Raw genomic sequence first — 25594 nt, forward strand, 5'->3', positions numbered from 1 at the left:
AAACATTAGACATTTTCAAGGAAAAATGTTACATATTAACATCAACAGAATAATCTCACGGTCCACTCATTGGCTGGTTGCAGAGCTTCCAAAATGCCCCAAAGTTCTATGGATGAAACCATTACAGCTAGATCCGTCTTGTTAAAGAAGACAAAAAACACTAATAGGTGGACTTGGTTGGGACTACTATTTTTAGGGTCAAAAATAAACATTGATACTTATTAGGGAAGGATTGGGATCATGGTTTGTCGCTCAACATTGACTTGTTGGTATGAGACAGGATGACACCAGTGTCAAAGCCAGGCACTTTAGATGCTCAACGACCAATCCCAGTCTCCTCTCAAAGATGCAAAAATGCAGTTATACAGGTCTTATTCAAAAAGCTGGTCGTGTTTTGTATCATTATTCATACAATTATTTATCCATGCTTCAGAGAAATCAATTGTTACTTTTTAACACATCCCTTTGGCTGGCATTTCATTACACTGTATCTAAATTTTAGAAATTATAAATTCTTTGTGACCAAATTCAAATGAAGTGTATAGATAGCAACAGTAACGCTAAAACAAAATCTGGCATTCTAGGATTTCAGAGTGTAACAGTTTGCAGTCCTAAAAGGAAAGCATATATTTAAACCTTAGAGGCTCTTGCCAAATTTCTAGTGTTTTTTTTCCCTCCCACAAGCTTTTCAGCTTACACCTTAAAACGTTGCACAGTTTGTTGTGTCACATTAATTATACAACAAGCTTGAATTTTAAAGCTGTACAATGGGGAATGTAAACAGCAGCAACAAGATAGTGGTGATAATATGGTTTCATCTTCACAGAAAGAAACAGTGGTCATCTTATTTAACTGCATTTGAGTCAGTGACAGAATTAAACCAAAGAAAGTGCCACTACTTTAATTCAGCACAAGCCTAACCACAACAGTTTTCACCCTAATTCTTTTGTCATTTTTAAGAAGACTTGCAAAGACCCACCCCTACTCTGCCTCTGCTCTAACCCTGACACTGTTTTCTAACCCTAACCATCTTATTCCTCATGCCTCAATCAACCAATCAAACCTACAAAAGATACAAACACTAGCCAACCAGAGGCAGAGTTGAGCAGGTTGTCACAAAATGGTGGAGAAAAAAATCAAGCGTTACGCATTTTTAGAAGTGCATTCTTAGACTTACAGGTCACAATACACAATACGAAGTAAGGGCACTTGTGTGGAAAAAAATCAAAAAGGTGTATTTCTCCCTCCAGGTTGGGAGTGAAATGCTGCCAAGTGAAGAAGTCCAAGTCTTGTTTATGAGTGAGGTTAAAATGGAGCATGAGTATCGGACTGTTGGGGGGAAGAGGGGCTGAGCTGAGCCTGATGGCAAAGCTTTCTATTTACCAGTCGGTCTATGTTCCAACCTTTACCTATTATCATATAGCTTTGGGTAGTAATCAAAAGAATGATACAAGCAATACAATACAAGCAGTATCACAATGCCTCCTAGGCGCATTCCATTGGTGGTTCTGAGCACATTCAACTGGTAGGCGATAACAGCATAGACCAAGGTAAATGCTGGAAAATATGCAGCCTAAATAATAAATAGGGGGCACCCTGGTGGTCATAATGTTCTGCAGCCCCATACCTGTGATGCACTGTGTGTTCTGACACCTTTCTATCAGAACCAGCATGAACTGTTTCAGCAGTTTGAGCTACAGTAGCTTGTCTGTTGGCTCGGACCACACGGGCCAGCCTTCACTCCCCACGTGCATCAGTGAGCCTTGGTTGCCTGTGACCCTGTCTCCAGTTCACTGCTTTTCCTTCCTGACCACTGCAGACTGGGAACACCCCACGAGAGCTGCAGGTTTGGAGATGTTCTGACCCAGTCGTCTAGCCATCACAATGTGGCCCTTTTCAAAGTCGCTCAAATCTTCACACTGCCCATTTTTCCTGCTTCTAACATCAACTTTGAGGACAAAATGTTCACTTGCTGCCTGATATATCACACCCACTGACAGGAGCCATGATAACCAGATAATCAGTGTTATTCACTTCACCTGTCAGTGCTCAGAACATTATGGCTGATCGGTGTATATCTCATCTGGTTTGGAAGCGCTTCAGGATCCCCCAGGTGGACCTAGAGAATATTTCTGGACAGACTACCATGCTTAGCCTGTTGCCACTCACAACCAGACCTCAGGTCATTTTTGTAAAGATCCAAACTAAAGCACATGAACAATACAAAAATGGCTCAATCTCTTTGTCTTTGTGGTCTGTGGGGTTTTCAGATGCCACTCTTCAAACTGTGTTTGCCATTGAGAAACACTGGCTAAGTCTAGGCACAGGGTGAAAAACCGAGAGTAAAAGAGATTTGAGATTTGAGATTTAGCCGTCTTAAAGTGGACATACTGTACTCTAAGACAGCCTCCCTCAGTCTATGTTGGAATGAAACAGTAGAGGGAATAGAAAAGATAAAAGGATAAAGGAGCCCTGACAGTGAGCAGGATTCGACCCCCACAGTCTCCAGTTATAGACTGAGCTCTGACAAAAGACTGGCAAAGTACCTATAGGCCAATCTGCCTTTACAGCCCAGCTCTCTGCCCTGTTATTACCATTACACATTGCATATATTAATAAATCATTTTCCATCAAGAAGCACATTTTCTGTTGATGCAATACCTGGCACTTAAATAGTGGATCATCTATGCATACAAGCCTGTTTTACTGTTCTTCCCCCATGCCGAGACTGCTTCTCTGCATTCAGTTTGCCACAAAACCTGAAAAAGCCTCCACACACGTGATTGAGTTCTGCACATGGAGAAATTGTACATGTTTCTAAAGTCAAGTAGACCCCTATTGCCTCGTCAGCATTATCTTTTGGTGTTGTTTACTTTTTATGGTTTACATTGCTTGATGAAAACTTCAAATGAACTGATTACCTAAAAGTTTGCATGTAGAGATGCTGTGGTGAGAATGAAGACAGCTGACATTGACAAATAGAGACAGACAGACAACCATTCACGTTCACACCTACTATGTCTTCTATGTCCTGAGTTCAGGTTGGGATTAGGGTTAGTGGCCAGATCAGGGATAATATGATGAATTTTCTTGCTTCCTTTTGCATCTTGCAGCTGTATTTTTAACATATTGCATTTGTATAAATAAATAATAAATCAATTTCAAATGTTATTGCCTCACTACCACAGCTTCTACATCAACTAAAAATGATATCAACTGAATGGATACATCAGCCAACGATATATAGGAGATATTAACACAATGTCAGAGTGAATTATGAAATTAAATTCTATTACAAAATACACTGATTATTAAGCTAATTTTGGAAACAACCACGGTAAAACAGCTCTTCATCTGCTCCTCAAAACTGAGATTTCAGTCAAGTACACACTTTAGATATTAGGACAGAGACTGGGCATAATGTGTGAGAAAAAAACAATTAAAGGGGAAAGATGAAGAGACATGTCACACACAAAGAACTGACCTGGCAGGCGTTATAGAGGAGCTGGTGCTCAAACTTCTTAATGCCCAGGATCTGCTGAAACATCTCGTACAGCTGGTCCTTGCTCAGGATGAGCTCGGAGGCAGCGCTAGCCGTCAGTCTCTGCTGGTGCTTCCTGGGGTCCTCTTCACCTCGGTAGATGGTGTCAAACTTGGCTATCCAGGAGCTCAACACCGTCTCTTTGCTCAGGCCGTCAATCTCAGGCAGGCTGCGCACCCGCTTCTCTATGTGCTTCTTAAAAACCTCCCGAGAGTCGCTGGCTGAGCACCCACCGCTCTGCACCATCCGGGACACACGGTCACTTTTCAGAAAGATCTGCAATCAATTCATGAATTAACACATTAGTTGTTGTTTTTTATCCAAAAGATGTCTGATTTATATACCATATGTATAAAACAAACTTTGGGGTGGATCCTATGGTTCTAGCTGCAGTGTCATGAACAAATGCTTATGATTCAAGGCGATAGGATGCAAAAGAATATGATGCTTTACAATCATATGGTACAGATAGTTTGATTTTATTTCTTTGATTCCTCTTAAAGCAACTAGAGAAATAGTTTAGAGAGGAGGAATCAATCCAAATACACAAATCAGATTTTACGGATGCATCCCGAGTTCATCCCAAATTGTATCCATTGCCATATCCATTACCATCCCATGTATATATTTATCTACATTTATTTGATTTAACTATACAATACAGAATACATACATATCTTCAATGATAGTTTAACAGTAAAAGTCTGGGGAAAAAACAACACATTTTCTAACTGGATCAAAAGTGTCAAATGTAAAAACAATGAGTGATGCCTGTTGGGGCTAATCTAATGGGTTTGTTCACCCAAACAACAAAAAAGCATATTTTTTAATTATTTACATCATTACCAAGTAAATAAAATATACATTTGTAGTGCTCAGCATAAATAAGTCACTCTAAAATAATTCACCGGCAACATCTGTATCCAGCACGAAACATAACATAAACAAATAAGGACTCTATTTCAGAATTCAGTTTTTTTCAGTGCTGTGAAAAGCACAAGTAAAATTGCATTCACCTCTTTTCTACCAATTAACAACAATAAACAAAGAAGAATTTCAATCACATACCAACTACTGTGTGAGTGAAGGCTGACTCATATTTGTAAGCCAGTATACAAGCTTGTGATTGATGGGTGGTAAATTCCTGTCACCTGCTGTCGACAGTGCCAAGCACTTTGTAACCTTTTGTCTCTGTTATCCTCCATCTTTCTATTTCTGTCTGTCCCCTATCTCTCTCTGTCATCCTCCATCAGTTTTAGCCGGAAGCTAAAGCCAAGCTGAGAGCTCTAGGCTTTAATTGAATTGGATAACCTGTGCCACCAGCTTCATCTGTTAAATATCACACCGTTCTCATTTGTGCTGCCACATTAATTGATAAGAAAGTGCCAGTCAATGTGTCACCGCCACCAACCCAACACAGGTACGCTACCTTCTTTTGCTCTAGTACCCAACAGCACTCTCAATTCTCTGCATGTCCTTCTTTGCAACATTGGATCAGCTTTTAGAAAACACATATACAATGCAACAGAAATGATAACAGAAATAACAGAAACACCTCTCTGTGTTACCAATTAACATCACGTTAAAGCTCAAAGCATGTAAAAAACTATAGAGGGAGGGAGCTTGGCCCCGCTTAACAACACATGAGGTGGCTGTGACTCAGCGTTATATACAATATATGGACAAAAGTATTTGGCCACACTTGTTAATTCTTGAATTCAGGTGTTCCAATCAGACCCCTTGCCACAGGTGTACAAGCGTCGGATGGAGGGGTGTAAAGCGCATCGTCACTGGACTGTGGAGCAGTGGAAACATGTTCTGTGGAGTGACGAATAACACTTCTCTGTTTGGCAGTCAAAAGTTTGAGTCTGGGTTTGGCTGATGCTGGGAGAACTTTACAAGCTTGACTGCACTGTGCCAACTGTGGAGTTTGGTGGTGGAGGAATAATGGTATGGGGCTGTTTTTCAGGGTTTGGGCTAGGCCCCTTATCTCCAGTGAAGGGCTATGTTAATGCTTCAGCATACCAAGACATTTTGGACAATGCTATGCTTCCAACTTTGTGGCAATAAAATAAAATAGCACGCAGTGGAGTTCTTCATGTGACTTTCCGAGTTAAAAGTGAGGGAATAAGCCTGAATAAGTTTCATGTAACATTTATTTGTGGTTTAGCACCTCATATTGAATATGTATGGTGCAATCTTACAGTAAAGATACTTTAGGGAACTGCCTTTTCCTTGTGTTTCTATTAGTTGATGCAAACATGTGACATAGGGTCATGGGTGGCTGTGGCTCAGAAGCAGAGCGGGTCGTCCACTAATCGGATGGTTGTTGGTTCGATCCCCGGCTCCTCCCGCCACATGTCGAAGTATCCTTGAGCAAGATACTGAACCCCAAATTTCTCCTGATGCTGTGCATCGGTGTACGAATGTGTATGAATGAGTTAGTTTCTGTTCGATCACCTTTGCATCACTGAGTGAATGTGTGTGAAAGGGTGAATGTGGCACATAGTGTAAAAGTGCTTTCAGTGGTCGGAAGACTAGAAAAAGACTAGAGTGCATGCTGCAGAAGCTCTGTTTAGAATCTTCCTCCATCTGCTTGTGTAAAGCCTTGGAGAAGCACTGTCTGTAAATTTAACTTTTAATTTCTATCCAATATGATATATGTGTATATGTTCAATCATTCTATACAATTTTGATAATTGTTTTGTAATATATGTATATACACCGATCAGCCATAACATTATGAGCACTGACAGGTGAAGTGAATCACACTGATTATCTGGTTATCATGGCTCCTGTCAGCGGGTGGGATATATCAGGCAGCAGGTGAACATTTTGTCCTCAAAGTTGATGTGTTAGAAGCAGAGCGGAGCAACGTGAGGTGTACGTGTACTGCTACTGTTCAGCATACTCAGCTTCAGCAGGAACCTCACCAGAATCTCCTAAAAATGCCATCACAGATAAAATAGCAAGATTTATATGCGGCAATAGCAAATGTCTTATCCTTTAACCCATAAGATGTCAAACAGTACTATGTGTTTTTATATTCTTTTTGTATTTGGAATGAATTGTGTGTTGTTTGGAATAAATTTCGAAAAGGGATGACGTTGTCAAAAGTTATGACATAAGCCTAATTTAAAGAGGATGATGTTGATGACTCACCTATTGTGCAGGAGAGATTTTCTCTAGCTACCTTGACAGCTGATTCTCAGGGTGAGGCTCAAAATACGACAAACCTGAGGCTTTTGTATGGGTATCTCAACTTGAAAAAAAAATCTCCTTAAAGGTTAAGTTTAAGGCTTATTAATATTGCAACCAGAGAAAGTAAACATGTATCTTGTATAATGCTGTATATCTCTTTACATTGCATTCAGCTGGATCATAATTATTCTCTGTTCACAGTAATAAAACACAGTGGAGGCCTTGATCTTTAACTTCTTTTTATTTGCTTCTTGTAATGCGGGGAATCCAAGAACTAAGCATTGCGTCACTCCAGATACTGTGTGTCGAATGACATGCTGTAAAAGAACAGCATAATCCAGACTGTTTCGAGTTGTGAGATGCAGAGAAGACACATTTTATTTCCCCTCTTCTATTCTGGGCGGATCAAGCTCGCTAAATCCCGGCCATTTGGGAGCACATTATTAAGACTGCCCTGAGGAGCTCAGTGCACGCTCTGCATCATTTATCAGAGCCAAGACAAGTTACCTCCACTGAGGTTTGGATACGTTTCACCCCATTATTGGTTTTCCTGCTTGGACAGATTCTTTTTAAAAAAGAGGAGGCTCGCAGGGGAATCTCACAGCATGAAAAATGTAGTTCAGACACCTGAAATGACAGAAAGGTTGCAGACATTTTCTATTTCTAAATAATCATATAGAATTAAAGTGTAGTGTTTAATAGATTCTTCAGAGAAGCTGTCTAATTTTATCAACACGGAGGTCAGAGGTCAGTAGGGTGTCCACTTAACTATTCTGTTCCTTAGCTTGTAACATCTTTATACTTTTCCCTCTGGTTGATTTAGTAGCACACAACAGACTATTCAGGTTAAGTGAGGCCTTTAGCATGTGAAGGACTTAACAAATATATTTTATTTGAATGTAATTTTCCAAACTCCCACGCTGAAAAAATACAGTGAGCATAGCAGGAAGCTAAAGTTCCACAGTTCTTATTATGGCCTTGAAGCCAGTTATAATTTCCCAGTCTTTGTTGTAGCTGCATTTCTTTTTTCCTTTTTTTTTTTTGTGGCAGTTTCCATCATACTCAACCTAAATCTACATAACTTGTGACTTTGTGGTGACTCACAATTTCCCTGTTGAGTGTAGCGTAGCAAAGATGGTGACAGAAAGGACTGACATCAAACAGCCCTGTAATGATGGCCTTCCTGCTTTCTTCACAGCCACTGAATAAAAAACTAATTTTACAAAAGTCTGTCCTGTATTGTATTGAAATCGTCTCAATATGTGGAATGTGGGACAAGAAATAAAAATGCTGTGCAGTCCTACACAAAGTGGGACTCCAGGGGTCAGATTTATAAACCATGCATACACACAAAGATTGTACTTATGCCACTTTCCATACAGGTTTCCAAATGTATAAAAATCCACAGGCAGTAAGAATGTGTGTACTGGTACACATCTTAATCTTAATAAATGATTAAATACAGCCATTTTTATCCTGTGTTATTGAGGAATAACAATAACCTTCAGGTGTGAGTGACCAATTGTGTGTAATGGGTGTGCCAGTGGCTGCTTTGGCGCTGCTGGAAGATACTGCTATTGCGTAATTTAGGTGAGAACGAGTATTTAGAGACTGTTTTAAATCAGACCATTTTTTATCAATATCTTCCAGGTTCCGAGGCACAAAACTAACGGCGTTCACTGCCTCCGTTACCTTCTGCCATTCACCTTGCTTCATTGTTCATAACAGAGCTTAGGGATCCAAATAACCCGTTTTCAACCGTTACCTCCAGTTCACATTCTGTAAAACTGCTTCTTCTTCATTAACTTCTCTGATGCTTCTGTCATTTCTTCTAAAACTAAATGCTGATCCTTCATATAAAAATCAGGCAACTGGGTGTGTGTTTCAAGTCATTTATAGTGAGGGAAAAACACATGGTAACAGACGCACGTGAGGTTTTGTAAATCCAACCAAAAGACTGCGTATGCATGTTTCCTGTTCTGCACCGAAATATACACAGAGAGGTCAGATACAGCTACGGAGGACGGGGTCGATGAGAGAGAAACAGCAGTATATACGTAATACATGTACAATCAATGAAGATGATTCAAAGAGTACATTTAATATACGTTTGTGAATATACTGGTGGCAGTGTGATAAGACAGACTCACGTCATAGTAGCTCTGGACAGCGTTGATGAAAGCCTCGTCAGCCACGATCTGTGTGTCTCCGCTGAGGAACGCCTGGAAACGTTCTTTGACCGTCTGCAGCTGCTGCTTACTGATCTGAGGGAGACAAAGGATATTATACTGTGAAGATCACAAGTGAAACTTACAATTTACAATTTAATCATTAAAATAACAACAACTATAACTTATCTTTATTTTATTTTTCGTTTTTTATTTTATCAATGCAAGTGACCAAAGACAAAAGTAAAAAAAATGAAATGAATAAAGAAGCTACAAAATTAAAGAGGCTCTCTAATATGGTGAAAAATGAACAAAACATTTCTTGTAGCCAGTAAAACTAATAGTTAATAATAAACCTTTTGAATGACTATGGAACAGCTGTTACATGTAATGAAATGATGCATTATTACATATATTCAAGGAGAAAGAAGTTCAATCAACACATTTTTCTTTTGACTTCATGAGATCCTGCCCTGAACAGAAGAGTAGCTGGTATAATGTGAAGGTCTGATAACTGAGGTTCTATGATTGATCTATGATATGTTTTCAGAACAAGAACTGGATTAGATGGGCTACCTGTGGAGGTCTATAGAACCTTCATTGCTGAGATAAAGGCTTTATTAGCCTGCTTTCCATTTTCCCATTGAATTGTAACAACTCCTAAACTCCTAAAAAGAGGGGCTAATTTCTCTATTGCTAAAAATATCCTATGAAATGTAACAATTGGAGACCCCTGACACTTTTGTGCTGTGACCCCCATGTTCTGGACAAATGTATTGCACTTAGATTAAGCAAGTCATTCAACAACTAATACACTTTGATCAAAGATATTTTTTGGATAGCAATTTAGGTGATAATATGATCATATTAGGCATCTCTTATCACAGAGTGTTACAACAGGGGTACCTAGCCTGGTTTGATATCTATAGCTGACTTTTTATTATTTTAATAACAAAGTGCACAGGCACAAGATTAATTTCCACTCCAATAATTAGCCAATTAAACATTAATTTGCATACACTATACTTGTGCCCATTCCACCACTCATTATTAGACCTGTCAGTGAAGGGATCGGTAAAACAAACCAAAAAGTGATCGTGTCGACGACGGCGAGGTTCTCCAGCAGTATCAGAACAGCTGTCACTACGTGCTACCAATACACATGTACCTATAAACCATCATTATGGTAATATTTCAGTCATTATTAAAGGTCAGGATGATCCATGATCTATACAATCTCATATTGAAGAGACTTTACAAAGTGCTTCACAATTCAGAATCAAATAAAAGAACATTAACAGGGAGACATACACCAATCAGCCATAACATTCTGAGCACTGACAGGCAAAGTGAATAACACTGATTATCTGGTTATCATGGCTCCTGTCAGTGGGTGGGATATATCAGGCAGCAAGTGAACATTTTGTCCTCAAAGTTGATGTTAGAAGCAGGAAAAATGGGCAGTGGAGGATTTGAGCGACGGGCCAAATTGTGATGGCTAGACGACTGGGTCAGAGCATCTCCAAAACTTGTGGGGTGTTCCCGGTCAGCAGTGGTCAGTACCTATCAAAAGTGGTGAACCGGAGACAGGGTCATGGGTGGCCAAGGCTCATTGATGCACATGGGGAGTGAAGGCTGGCCCGTGTGGTCCGATCCAACAGACGAGCTACTGTAGCTCAAACTGCTGAAACAGTTAATGCTGGTTCTGATAGAAAGGTGTCAGAACACAGTGCAGCACAGTTTGTTGGTATGTCCCACATTGAGGCAGGTTGAGTTCAGGCAGGCTGAGTATGTATATATAGTCAAAACACAGCTGAAAAGTCTACAGAGCTTCATTTAAAGATGTTGGTTGCAGAGATGTTCAAAAGACAACCAGAGCCAGCAATGAGCTGGGAAACACACTGTAGAGTCATGCTTCAATAAAGCTGCTGTGGTGAAAGCAATCAGCAGAGGAAGAGGAGAGAGAGGAAGCACTACTGACAGCATCTGCTCAGTGAGAAACCCTACAGGAGTACACCCCATTTTCTATAAATAATAGCACCTAAAATCCACAAACTTCTTCTTAATACATTGTTGATGTCTGAAAATTCAGCACGGTTTAAAATCCAGTTTGGAAACAGTTCCAGTGAGCTTGGAGGACATTTTGGGTTACAAGGTACAGCATGACAAAAGGAAGTATCTTTAAAACTGTTAACGTCTACACATTCAAGTAAACTAAAGTGTAGTCAGAAAGGACTATTCAGTATTCAGTGTATTTAGTGTGCATGTATTCAGTGTACAGGTCTTTGGAGAGTTGTCACTTTGACATCTAGTTTGACGCAGTATTAAACGTTATATGTCAACATTAAGCTTCGTATGGGCAATGGTGGTAAAAGCCACAAAAATGAACAGTGTGTAGCATGGGTTATGCCTGTATGTATGTTAGTTAGCTTTCTTACTAAGGTAGCCAATCAGGGGCAGATCTAGAGGGGTGGCAGCTGCCACTCCTAAAAAAAGCCAGGCCACCCCAGCTGCCACCTCAGTTTGGTGTCAAATGTGGTCAGATTTAACACATTTAGATTATTTTAGAGGCGACTAAGACTAAAGACACTCAGAGATAATGATGATTAAGTTCAATGAAAAAAGACATGTATTTGTAAAAATGTCTAAAGATTTGGAAATATAGCAATGTATTGATTTCTAATGCCACCCATTTTGATTCAGGTACCTTGAGGTCAGAGGTCAAGGGATCCCTTTGAAAATGGCCATTGCCAAAACTTTGGAGCATTATTTGTCCCCCCATCAAGCTAGCATGACATGCATGTTACTAATGTTTTATTTTTGCCTAGAGGTCCCTAAACAGTGTTGGAATTCCATATATTTGGAATGACTGGAGACACTTCACGCCACCCCTGCATAAATCACTGACCTTAGAGCTGTTTGGCTTAATAACTCAGCAGGCACCTAAATACAGGTGGCACACTAAAGGATGAAAAGCAAAGCTTTAAATAAACTGGCTAAACAAGATAATTAAACAGTATTAAGCTGATAGTAAAGTTTTAGAGGCAAACATTCTGCTGGAGACACTCCTTTTAGACCGACTCTTTTAGTAACATTTTAGATAAAAACTGTTTTTTAATTTTGGATCTCCATTGACCTAGGAGGTTGGTCATCTATGTGTCCATTGTCTTCATTGATAAGACTGATAAGAGCCTCCCTCCCTGCCAGAAGATTCCACACCCATTGGCCAGTTCCTGTTCGCAGCCTTGGTAACAGTTGCCATGGCTACTGCAGCAGAGGAAACGGTATGAGATTACAGCTTCCTTAATGGGGGTCAAAGTTGAGATGAACTACAGCAGAGGCAGCTGTGGGCTACTGTTTATCCATAATACACCAGTGCATGACTAAATATCGTTGAAGTGGAGGTCAGAAGAAAATATGTGCAGCCTGTATTATTGCTCAGTGCATGTTCTCACTTAGTTACTTCTTTAGATTTAATAATAACATATATCCTAAAAACCTTGTAGTGTTGTAGTCTGTGACATGACTTACTTACTGTAGTACCAGGGCACCAAGCTCCAGAAAGACTTTTCATTTTTAAAGTTCAGATGAAATGAAAAATGCCTTTTAACCCCTTAAAATTAGCACTACATGCCCAGTCATATTGCACCCCTATTTGACAATGTATGGCAAAGAAATTACAACAAATTATACAAAATTTCTTTATATTTTTACATTTATCCTATCTTCCCTGTAAAGCAAAATGAGACACATGCTTATGTAAGTGTGAACCAACCAGCTTCAACCAATAATGTCACAACATCCACCCATCAATCAATCTTCACTGATAACTGTACGGAGATACAACTTTATTAAAAAACACAACATTTTATCAGTGATTTGGGTGAAACTAGATTATAAATATAAATATACAAATCTGGACCATATTTTATGTCCTAACTGCTGCTGGAGCTGCCGTTGGCGTGCAACAGAACCGAGCTCAGCAGCCTCCCAGTGAACATGGCCAGACTGGAACCGAATACAATCTCAGAGACAGACTGAGGCCAGTTTGACGACAGTGGTACCGAAGTAATCGATGAAGTTTCCTAAAGGCAGAAAACTACCACTAATGCTAGTTAGCTCATGCAGCTAACGTTAGCTAACTCTAGGGTGCAAGGAGCCAAACCTGGCAAAAATAACTCCTCTGTACTGTACTCCTTGTCATAGAATCGGCCTCCGTCCGCATTGGATGCTGTGCCGTTCCCAGTCTGGCAGAGTCAGCTAATAGGACCGCTATAACTGCATGGTGGGGGGTGTAATATGATGTTATCACTTGTGGCTACAAAAGGGAAAGGCACACGACCACCATCAATTGAGATACAAGTCCAGTTTTCATATGGTAACTTAGGCTAAAGTCCCCCTCCACTCAAAAATATGTTTTCTCCTTGTTTCTACAGTTGGACGTTTGAGCTTCACTGTTGGCCTCAGCTCAGACCATGCCAGTATGTGCTGTTTCTGTTCTGGGCTCCAGTGACAAGTTACCTACAGTGAGTTATTATCAGTATCAGTGTGTGTGTGTGTGTGTGTGTGTGTGTGTGTGTGTGTGTGTGTGTGTGTGTGTGTGTGTGTGTGTGTGTGTGTGTGTGTGTGTGTGAGTGAGAAAGAGTGCCAGAGAGAGGGGCTGTGCTGCACTGCTCTGTACTGGTCCATACATTATCTCCAAAGACATGCACAGCTACTTATTAATCCCACTGGTTCTCAGAATGAGGTCCAGGCTCTCAACCAGGCGGTCTTGAAAGTCCTCCAAAGGTCCAAATCATAATGTAGAAAAACAAGCATCCCCTCATTTTAACTCTTAATTTATGGGGAAAAAATCTCTGTTAAATCATATCTATTCAGCTGTGTGATCCTGGGTTTTACTGTGATGGATCCTCCCATCATGATACATTTAAATATCATTTTTAGAATCGTTTTGAAAATAAAGGACTAAAATATGTGGTTCTCAACGTGATGGTGCTCTAACTGCTGGGACCATATCTAAACCGGGGTTCTGGAGATAGAGGTCTGTTGCTGTACAAATACTCAAATCCTTTGAGACAAACTTGTGATTTTGGGATAAATAAATTAATTGGCTTGACAAAACATTCAAGTATCTGAGATTTATGTTCAAACTAGGAAACAAGGTTTTCTCAGGAAAGTACTTGGAAGCTGCACATACTTGGCTCACAGGCTTCTTTCACACTCATGCTGTGGTTAACATCAGATACCGTTCATCTCATCACATCACATATGGCTCCACGTATGCCAAGAGATGTAAACAATCCTATATACAGCGCCCAGAATCTACACTGTTATCTGTCGAAGCGTTCAATTTGAACGTGGTCCACTGGAATGAAAATGAGACATGTTGGAAAAATGTTGCAGCAATTTCAGTCAGTTCAGTTTCAGTTATTTGTTTAAACCGAACATAATCACCAAGCTAATGCTGTTCACTTCCTATACAGTTGAGTGATAATGAAAATCAGCAGTTGTGTGGAGTCAACAAGCTTTCTGGACTAAAATAAACTCTGTTCCCCCACTGATGTGGTTTTATTTCGTAAAACACTTGTTCTGATTACAGCCTCTCAAAGCTTCCACCTTTCTGTAGCCGTAGCTCCAAGGACTGCAGGGTAAACATCGAAGAAAGTTAATAGTAACCACTTATGTCATTGTGCTATGGATTCAAAATTAGTTTTCCCTTACAAACTTGAGAATGCTTGAGGCAAACTGTGTGAGGTGGAGGGGACAGGAGCAATAAGGGGTCCTGAAAGCAAGTGGAAGTCAGTCTGACAGGGTCAGATTATAGGTGACTTACTGTACAATTTATGAGGGAACTGTAGTTCCAACATCCAACCATCAAATACAGCCACTGTTTGTCCTGTCCTCTTTTTAACACATAGTTAATGCATAGACATAGAATATAGTATATGTAAAAATGAATATAGTCTCTGTGACGTCCACCATAGGTTTGTGAAAAGTCATTGTGAAGCTCAGTGTGGTCGGCTCTGGTCGTCAACATCTTGGCAGTCCTGGCTAATCCAAAAGTGGTCAAAGAGGTGGAACTGAGGTGGGCTGAATGAAGCCTGCTTATAATTTAAACAGGTGGGTTGTATAAAAATGCACCTGATGTGCAGTTGTCATGAATGGGGAAATTAGCTATAGAGACCAAAAGAGGCTTTTTTTACCGGGCTGTAAACATGTTTAATTCTGCTGTGTTTGATATGATTTAGTCTCAGGGATGCCCATCTGATAAGATTTATTTATTCCATAGCTGTCTATACTGCAGACTGGCAGATTAACAGTGAAGAGTGTGAAATGGACACAATAGTCATTCTTCTCTCATTTTTCTTCCAGTCAAGTCCGGGACTGGCCTAGAGGGATTTAGCATCTTTAAGATAGCTTAGTCACAGCTTTACTGTTTTAGTTCAGTCGGATTAGTCACATTTACAGCAGGCAACTGTTCCAGCAAATAAAAAACAAAAAGCAGCTGTATGCTGCCTAGAACCAAACTTCAGACAGAAAAAGGTTGGTGGAGACCAAAATGAAGCTAAGAGAAGACGGAATATAGGACTTAACTTAGACTCCAACTGAATGCTAATATTTGCTAGCAACCGTTTGCTAACATGTCCACATTAAAGGTGAAGTCAGTGTGAAGTCAAAATCAATTAAAGCTGCTTTAATGCTACCTAGTTAGCATTTTTTGTCACACAGACCTTTAGTATAAGGCCTGATATTTTCTTAAATTAAGATTTGTTGATTACATGCAGACAGTGCTGCGATTCATCGTATTATTATTGAACTCATAAGTCATTAAGCCTATGAGAGGTTATGGGTTTTCCAGTCGTCAGACATGCAGACTGAAGGGTTATATGTAAGTATTAAAAACATATACACTATCTTGAGTGCATATTTAACGGCGTACAAGGTAGCATGTAGTGCACACAAGCAATATTCTCCCCTCAGGGGGCTCTGTACTCTCTTTCCTGAAAATGTTGTTCCACTCCAGTTGTGCATGTTAAGAGGCATCTGTTATAATGTAACACTCTGTTAGCACTGCCACTCCAGGGAAGACATGAGGTAAAAAGAAAAAAACTGGCAACTTTCCTGCTGTATTTGATCATAGCTGCATGACTCAATCTTTTTACATGAACAATGGATCAAATGGCTATGTGGACTGTACGTTGTGACAAACCCACCGAGAAGTTCCCTTCCCCTATGGTGCTTTGTTGCTTCTTTCAGGTCCCTAATTTGTGTAAGTTTCCAAATGTTTCCAACAATGTTCAAACTCAGAGCAATCTGTCATTATATTCAGGTAATGCTGTTTTTCCCCTGTTGCCTGTCAATGGCGTCTAATCCCCCCTGCATGCGTCAGCGTTGTGGTTGTCTGCTAGAAGCTTTCATACATTGACTGTTTATCCAGTTAGAAGCCACCATCCACTGTTTAGATCTTGGTGCTTTTTAACTCAAGTCATTGGACGTCTGGGTATTAAGCTACGTTAGCAGCAGCTCGGCTCACAGCCCCGAAAATCTAAGACTCCAATTTGCTATACAGACAGACAGACAGACAGACAGACAGAGGCAGAAGCAGAAGCAGACAGCAGTGTAGTGTATCAGTAGTGTCTGGTGGGCGTGGAGGATGACCTGTCGCTATGGCTGCCATCTGGGAGCTAGAAAACTGAGATAACACTGCTCTAATGTGTGTGTGTGTGTGTGTGTGTGTGTGTGTGTGTGTGTCTGCGTGGATGCAGGTGTGTGAGTGTGTGAGCAGATGCTTGCCTCAGTGCATGTGTGTGTGTGTGTGTGTGTGTGTGTGTGTGTGTGTGTGTGTGTGTGTGTGTGTGTGTGTGTGTGTGTGTGCGCGCGCCACATGGCTCTCAGTGGGTGCTATCTACCTGCCAGTAATTGCTGCAGCCAGTGTGGCTGCTGGAGTGGATCTGGATCAGGCTGAGATGACAGCTGAGATCACAACCTGAAATCATGGGGTGTTTTATATATATTTTATAGTTAAGGCTGGCTCAGGTGAGTCCTGAACCATCCCTTAGTTATGCTGCTATAGGCCTCATGTCACAATCGTTATATAGGTCAAAATAGTTGCTGAATTCCGTTTTTACCATATCATGGAGCCCTAGAATATGCAGTACAACATTATACAACAACTATGATTGTTGCACAAAGAACAGAGGAGGTTTTACTCCTATTGCACTATTTAGCCTTGGTACTCCAAATCTAAGGCCTGAGGGAAGAGTTTCAAACTCAAGGTGCAGGGGGGGATTTGGACAGTCCAGTATGGACCAGGCTTTGCGGAGAACCTACTGATCAAAGACAGCCATCGGGGGGTTCAGTGACACCTATCACCTTCCCAGCAACCTTAAGTGTTTCAGGTGGTTTTAATCCAGACAGACAGGTGCACAGCAACAGTAGCAACAACTACACTAAGTAGTGACTGATGACGATGAACATGAAGAAGATGATGACGACGACAACAGCAACGATGGGACAATGAGCAGTGACAATAGTAATAATAATGGAGAAGGTTGGAAAATGGCTTATGAAGATACCTCCCCTTAAGAAATATAATCATACTTTGAAAAGAAAAAAATAGATAAAAACTGGAATACATAATTTAAACACCTGAAACAGAATATAAATAGAAATGTACAATTATTTTACCAGGTGAAATACATTATACAGAAATCCAAGATTATGAATATTTGCTAATTAAAGAGCTATTGAGATGTTTTTTAAATAAAGATAAGGTAGATATTGAATGTAGGTAGATTGTTCCAAAGAGATGGTCCTCTGTATTTAAGTGAATATTGATTAGTATGATTAGTCTAGATAAGTCTGACAATATAGAAGATAAAAGTCTTGTAGAATATGAGTGAACGTGTGAAGAAAATTTAAAGAAATTCTGGAAGGCGCTGGGTAAGTCATGACTTAGATTTACATATCTGTACACAAAGTTGAACATATATCACATATGTTCACATTAAATATGGATAGAAGTTTGTATCTTTTAAAAAAGAGAGGAAGATGATTTGCATGTTTTAGCTTCACCTATCATTCTCAAAAAATTCTCTTTTGGATAAGCAAAATCTTTTGTGGGACACGTGGCATTACATTACAAGTACAAGTTCAATATGGTTGTTGTGTACAAATGTTTTTTTCATTCTTGAATATACTAGTTTTTTAAGAACTTTAGAAGAACAAGGTAAGACAGATATAGGATGTTAATTAATATTATAATGATGATAATCAATATGCTGGAATCACCTGATTTGAACAGTGGTATGACTTTAGCTACTTTTTTCTGTTTTCAAGGATAAAGTTAAAACATCAGTGAGGGGCTGAACAACAGCCCTCTGCTTCTCCTCCTTACTAATTCATCTGCATCTAGATGTAGACATTTTCATCTCACTTTTGTTGGAATAAGTTTTGGGGAAGAGAGGAAGCATAAAAGTATTTATGTATATACTATTTATTAGAAGAAGAGCTAAGTCATTGTCGTGTTCAGAAAGAAGATATTAGAAAATATGACTTTTCAGCTGGCAGAGTGCAAAATGAGAGTATCTGGTTGGCAAAACACTACTAAAGCTAAATGATGAGAAAGTGAGAGGCTGCACTAATTGTTTGTACAAAGCATAAAACCAGAAACGATTTCCATCTGTGATCACTGAGAGGAAAAATAACAGAGAGCTGCTCAGCTGGCAGTGAATGGAGGGTTTAGTGGATCCATTCAAATATGTACACAAGCTCTGTTTTAGTGAAGTGTTAACTGTTTTAACAGTCTCCATTTCACTGGGCCTCTCACTGTCCCGTTTTGCTCCCTGATTTTGTCTTCTCATTAAATCATTATTATGGCTAAAACAAAGTAAGAAATTTAAATGATGGAGTTTTTTTAGATCAAATTTTCTATTTTATTTTGTTTTCATTATCATGCTTCATGTAATTTTTGTCCAGTTTCAAAGAAACTGTGTAAAATAGCCTAAAAGAGATGGTTGGCACATATGTATATAAAGCACACCAGCAGAAGTTCAGAATATTCAGCATATCTGAATATTTTTAAAGGACCGGTGTGTAGGATTTAGTGGTATTTAGCAGTGTAGTTTCAGATTGCAACTCACTCGCTTCACCCTACAGTTCCAAGTGTGAAAGAGAAACTATGGTGGCCACTGAAAGTGTAAAAAAACACAAACAGCTCCTATCTAGAGCCAGAGTTTGGTTTGTCCATACTGGTCTACTGTAGAAATATGGTGGTTCAACATGACGATGAGGCACAGCAAGCAGTGACTGACACTGCGTTAGAGACTCCTCTGGGCTCTGAGGGGTTGTTTTTGTTTTCGTATGACTGACGGGTTATAGTGAAAGTTTCAGCAAATATGACAAAAAGTATTTTTTGTCATATTTGCTGTAAGTTACCAACTGCAGCTTTAACTGTAAATTGTGGTAATTTGACTGTATTAATAGCCATACAAGAATGCAAGCAAATATATTAGTGCTGTCAAACGATTAAAATATTTAATCGCGATTAATCGCATTAATGTCATAGTTAACTAGCAAGTAATCGCAATTAATCGCACATTTTTATCCATTCTAAAAGTCCCTTTATTTCTTTTTGTCCCATTATTTTTTCTCATTTTAATGCTCTTATCAACATGGAAAAGCGGATCGGCTTGCTTTGTATAAATGTTGTTTTTATTGAAAACAACATTGGCATATACTGTAGTGTTCAATTTCACTCTAACATTCTCACTTGGAGCAAATAATCTCTCACACAATGTAACACTGTCCATCAATAAAAGGGTGAAAAAAATACTGTCACACAAACAGCCCCTTCAACAGCCCTTTCTAAGGGATCAAAACAGGGCGATACAAAATAAAATTACAAAGTGCACATGTAAGGTAAACTAGGACTCAGCCTATAGTGCAGTTAAACCATGGCTTAATACTTTTCTCAAGTTTGCTTTGAACATAGCAGTCAGGCTACTGCTCTTTATTCACCAGAGGCTCAACCCAGCCTCTTATTTCAGAAAGAATGAACAGTAACGGTTACCAATAAAAGGTAAGCCTACTACTTCTTTGCCTTGAGCCAGTTACTCAAACAGACAAGCCATCCACTCACAACGTAACGTCTACTACTCTTAAACAAGTGTGTGCAGCGTGCCTGTTGTTTTGTTTCCGGTCTAGCTAGATCCGGTGTGGTGTTGTAGTTTTTCTAACATTACTAGTTGTTGCAACAGCATGTGAAAAAAACTACAAAGCGTGCTAATTCATAAGTTTAACAATATTAAGGAAGAATGTATCCTGTTTTCTCAGAGGTGGCATCACTGATGAATTATAAAACCAAAACAGAGTTTTCTGCTGGACATTCATTGATTAATTATTGCAGCTGGCATGAGTTTCAAATAGGAGACAGGTGGTCTGATTATTCATGTCACTGTGGTTTTTTTAAACCTGTGAGGGGACTGGTCATCCCATTCAAAGTGTTTTATAGTTTATTAAACTGATTTTATGCCTGTGAGCATAACAGACAATACGTATATATACATATATATATATATATATATATATATAACAAGATGTCAAGATGTCCTGCTGTGGCCTCATCTGACAGCGTTCAGTTCACACTCTTTGAAGTGTTACTAGGACCTACCTGGTAGGGCTGCTGTTTAAAACTGCCATCATATTTATTTAAAGAGGTGTATGTCTGGAGGGGGCTTTAAACTACACATGTAGTGTGGGTCGGTTGTTTTAGACCAAAGTATGAAATGCTACATCGTGGTACTTAAGTTCTGGCCCAGTTCCTGTTCACACTGACTTTTTACAAGTGGACTGAGATCAGTAAACATAAGGTCATACAGACTGTTCTAGTGATTATCATCCTGCATCATCAGGAGCCATGTAGGGAAATCAGATTTCAGTGACTGACAGAAGTTTATGAAGCACTTGCTTCAGGTGTGTATATGTATGTTCTATGGTGTCCCAAAATAACTTATTATAAGCATTATGAGTATTATGAGACTGCAAATTGATCACATGTTAAAAAATAAAAGAGACAGTGATCCCACAGTAATAAGCCCTGAGTCATTATTGTACAAGACACCTCCTTTTCATCCTGTCACACACTTTTTAATGAACTGACATACACTGAGTACACGCAGTGGGATACAAACACAGCTTCTGACCTATTAATCAGGGAAAATGCTTGCACTAATGTGCATAAGTGGATACCAGATTATTTGCATAAATATATACAGGGCTTATACCGATCAATTATATGATCGCTACCTGATCAGCAAACTGAATTATAAGTAGTTTTGTTTTTGAAATAATGCTAAAATCAAAGATCTGCTATCATAAAATTGCACTATAAACCACACCTTTCACATACATTATTGTTCTAAACAGACTATTTGTCTTAATACATGTCATGTCTCAGTACCAAGCCTGTGGAACCAGCTTCCGGTTGGGGTTGGGGGGGCAAAACCCCCCCCCCCCAAAAAAAAGACAAAAAAACCCCTTTTTAAAAAATTAAATAGGGATGGGGGCAGGTGGGGCCCCCCCCCCCCCCCAGTTTTCCTCCCATAGCCCCAAACTATCGGGGGGGTTCCCCCGGGGCCCCCCCCCCCCCCCCCCCCCCCCCCTCCTCCCCCCCCCCCCCCCCCCCCCCCTCTCCCCCCCCCCCCCCCCCCCCCCCCCCCCCGTTCTCTCCCCCCCCCCCCCCCCCCTTCCCCCCGATCCCCCCCCCCCCCCCCCCTCCCCCCCTCCCCCTTCCCCCCCCCTTTTTCCTTTTTTCCTTTCCCCCCTTCCCTCCCCCCCCCCCCCCCCCCCCCCCCCCCCCCCCCCCCCCCCCCCCCCCCCCCCCCCCCCCCCCCCCCCCCCCCCCCCCCCCCCCCCCCCCCCCCACCCCCCCCAACCCCCCCCCCCAAAAAAAAAAAAATTTAATATTAAAATTTTAAAAATTTAAGGGATCTGTAATGAATCAAAGTATAATTTACAAAGTGAATTTAAAGGCAAATCAATTTTTACACCTAAACTGAAATGCTATCCACCAACTATGAGCTTTGAATTACCATTAAGAGAATTTTACATAGCATTTTGGTCTTTTTAATCCAATTCAGGCTCCGAAATTGATCAGTTTTGCTCAGAGAACACCAGAAGACATCTGGAACGAAGGAAATCAAACATTTCAGTTTTGGACTAGGTCACCAAGCTAACTGTCTACTAAACCATGGGCATACAATGACCTACACATTCCACATGAGCACACAGCAGTATTGACATTAACATTTTCTCCCTCGTACAGCATAGAATGTGCTCAAACTCCCTGTTGATGACATAACATCAAATGGACGGGTAATCCCAGATTACACACTGCACAGTAGGCCGACGGATTGACTGAGAAAGTGCTCATCAGGGAGAGAGCTGCTTTTTACACACTCACACACAAGGCTTCCACATTAGTGCAGGGCAGGGGCAAAAGCTTACAGCACACACATACACACACACACACTCCTTTTCCATATGGTGCCCTGAAAGCTTGTTAAGAAAAATCCAGATTCCAGATAGAGAAAAACTGCCAAACCACAAGAATGCTACTCAAACCTTCACGTGAAACTTAATATCCACACTTGTCCAAAAACTTCTCTTGGATTCTTGGAGCAATGACATTGTGATTGAGAGTGTATGAACGCTTCATTCAGACAGCTTCAACACACACCTCCCACATATTACTGGCACAGGATCAGCAGCTGCGAAACCGTTCTACCAAAAGTTGAATTTTGGCCAACTGTTCCTCACCGGCCAACAGGTTTAATGCCAAAAAATACTGTACTTCTCCCATTATTTCTACAGAAACAAAGCACCTTGGCAAGAATGCTTTCTGCTTCATGACATGAGAGCATGTGATTGTAGTTCAGGAAACAAGTTATGATGCAACGTGCCTATAGGCCTTAGTGGTGTGTAGATTGCAACCAATGCTCGCATTCCAAGAACGTAGGAGAAAACTATGGTGGACAGTGTTTAGTTTGTCCGTTCTGGGCTACTGTAGAAACATTTTTACTTTTTGCTTTGAGCTGTGCCAAGCCACCTCCAAGTGGGTTGCAGTGACATCTTGCCGAACACTGCCAACCTGTGACCCGTCTCCCCTTCAAAAACATGCGTATGTGCCAAGACTCAACTCATGTCTGTGCAGGAGACTAGACAGACAGACAGACGTTTGTTTCACCTCTCAGATAGCTTCTAACTGAATCTCTGTGCTTTGAAGTTGAGTTTCTCTCTAGTCCCTCTCTTCATTCAACCTTGAACTATCTCAACCACCGCTGCTCTCTCCACATTTAAAGACACACCTTCAAGTGGGTAGCCCTGTCATAATGGAGGTGCAAATCCCTGCCGTGCTGAGCTGGTGTGCTGAGTCAAACCAAGTCAAGCCAAGCCAGTTCATGTGAAAGGAAAAGGAAAATGATGGACTCCATAGAAGAGGACCCGCCCCCTCTGTAGATAAAGACAGCTCCTTCTAAGGTATTCCATTTCTGACAGTGAATGGACCTTTCATGGTGACAAGGGATCATGGGAGTTGTTGCCTTTGTCATTGCAGGGCTGCAAGCTGAGCTCTGGCTAATGTGAGCTCAGCTTATTTCTCTGATTACTTATGACGAATGATGTAAGTACACAACTCAACTACATAGAGAACATAGAGCTAGAGTTAATGCACATTAATGTGGAAATGCTACAGATTATAGTTTATAGTTATATTGTGAATGAAACCCAACACTTCATGCAATGATGTTTCATACTGAAAGGGTGTAATGCCTGCCTTTCTGTGTAGGCTTTCATTCACTGTAGCTTCACAGCAATCGAAAAACAGCAAAGTGGAAGTAATCAGTGAATGAAAGCAGTGTCGGTGTTAAAAAGAACAACTTAGCAGAGTGGTGAGTAGTACATGACTCTGATGGAATTAGTGCTATGGAAATGTACATTATGTGATATTATTACCATTAAGCTATCACAGTGCAGGTAATTTCAGTACCAGCTTTTCTTTGAGAATTTAAAGCAGCATATCACTTACACTGTATTAACATAAATTGCATTGTATTGTAAAACAGGCGACAGTGTGTACCATGTAAGTGTTGGCTTTTAGACTAATTTGGCTTTAAAGCTACTGACAGAACTGCTCCTCTTTTATGGTAGATGGACCTGTACTTGTATAGTCTTCCGACCACTCAAAGCGCTTACCTACATAATTTGTCTGTCCAATGTTTAACCAAAGTCGGTGCCAATGCTTACCATTCTGGTCTCGTTCTTGATATGACGTATGGGTGATGGAGAGCTTGCGGAGACAGTTCTGGTTGGCTGTCTGAAAGGCGATGGACTCGTCATGCTAATTGCCCTGTGGCCCCGCAGACGGCGATGATGAGTATCATATTAGGGTCTCAATAGATTAGATTGGTATGATGACTCACCCAGCCTAATTACACGATACTCATTGCTTTCTATAAGTGGATGTGTCAAAGGACCTCATACACTGAAGCATGTGGAGTGCGTTTGTGTGTGTGCAATGTGTGTGTAGTGGTGTTATTGTGTGTTTGTACATGAACACAACAGGCCAACTGACAAGACTTTCATCATCATTAGCAGCCTACATGCTGTCCTCATGAATTATGCAGACACGATTGATCTGTTTCTACAACACACACACACACACACACACACACACACACACACATACGCTGGAAGCCTTTGATGGAAAAATTCAAAAAGGTTTTCCTTTCTTTAACTGCCTGTTTTGTGTTCCCAGGCCCTGATAGAAACAGCCGTGAGAACTAGTTACCAGGAAGGTCTTTTTACAGTTTGAGCTCAGGGCTGGTATCTGTCTTATTTACGGTGTGCTTCCATGGCTTGCTCCTCGCCTGTGCTCTTTTCTGTGTGACTGGACAGAGGTGAGAGTTCTCTAATGATAATTTGGATAAGCGCTTTCATAAATCCAGAGACAAAATCAGTTCAGTTTCAGTTTAGTTTTTTATTTTCTCTCACTGGAATAAATGCACCAAAATGTGGTAGTATCCAAGGTGGTGATACGTTTATATACGGAAAGATACTTTCTGTTTAATTGTTAATTTAATTAATTAAAGTTTTTTTTCCCTTTTTACTCCATAATTTCTTAATGCTTTGGCAACATTGTCTTTGTTACACTCACGCCAATAAAGCAAAGTGAACTTAAACTGAATTACTTTTTAGATGATATGATTTGATATAATATACAGATCTGGATACATAAACTTTCCAGATACAGGTCCTTTTTGTCCAGTGTGTGTTCCCTCTGCAAGCCGCTTTGCAACCTGCCTCCTCATATGCTGTATGATAATCAGTGTAATTTCTGTTGTCACTGTTCTGTGTCTTTGCTGCTGCTCTCCTTGCCTTAAGCTTTCCGCATACGCACATGGAAGAGCGGGGAGGTCCCAGAACAGAGCCATACTACCAAACATAACTTATTACAATTGGAAATAAAGTGAATTATATGAATAAAGCCTAGTAGGTGCCTAACAGGACTGTCTAATTGGATGAAAACAGTGGTCATTCTGTAATAAAACTGTGATGAAGCATAGCTGACAGGAGATAACAATTACATTCTGATTACATTATTAAACCAGTTTATTGTTGCACACAA

At 40.3% G+C, this 25594-nt stretch overlaps 1 protein-coding gene and 1 long non-coding RNA gene across 6 annotated transcripts in view; one reads left to right on the forward strand and one right to left on the reverse strand.

Annotated features, from left to right (window-relative positions):
- LOC127371816 (calcium-dependent secretion activator 1) overlaps positions 1-25594 on the reverse strand; it is a 225450-nt gene that overhangs the window by 176744 nt on the left and 23112 nt on the right. For all 5 annotated transcript variants that reach the window (XR_007886457.1, XM_051414931.1, XM_051414932.1 and 2 more), the window contains exons 2-3: positions 8893-9006; positions 3485-3817 (exon numbers count right to left, since the gene is read on the reverse strand). Coding sequence is in view for 4 of the 5 variants with exons in the window: in XM_051414931.1 (XP_051270891.1) it covers positions 3485-3817; positions 8893-9006 (447 nt within the window). In the remaining variant the exon portion in view is untranslated. The remainder of the gene's footprint in view (positions 1-3484; positions 3818-8892; positions 9007-25594) is intronic.
- The window catches only part of LOC127371886 (uncharacterized), a 174261-nt gene that overhangs the window by 128109 nt on the left and 20558 nt on the right, over positions 1-25594 (forward strand). The gene's annotated exons all lie outside the window — the stretch shown is intronic.

This window comes from Dicentrarchus labrax, unplaced genomic scaffold, assembly GCF_905237075.1.
Source record: "Dicentrarchus labrax unplaced genomic scaffold, dlabrax2021, whole genome shotgun sequence".
NCBI lineage: Eukaryota > Metazoa > Chordata > Actinopteri > Moronidae > Dicentrarchus > Dicentrarchus labrax.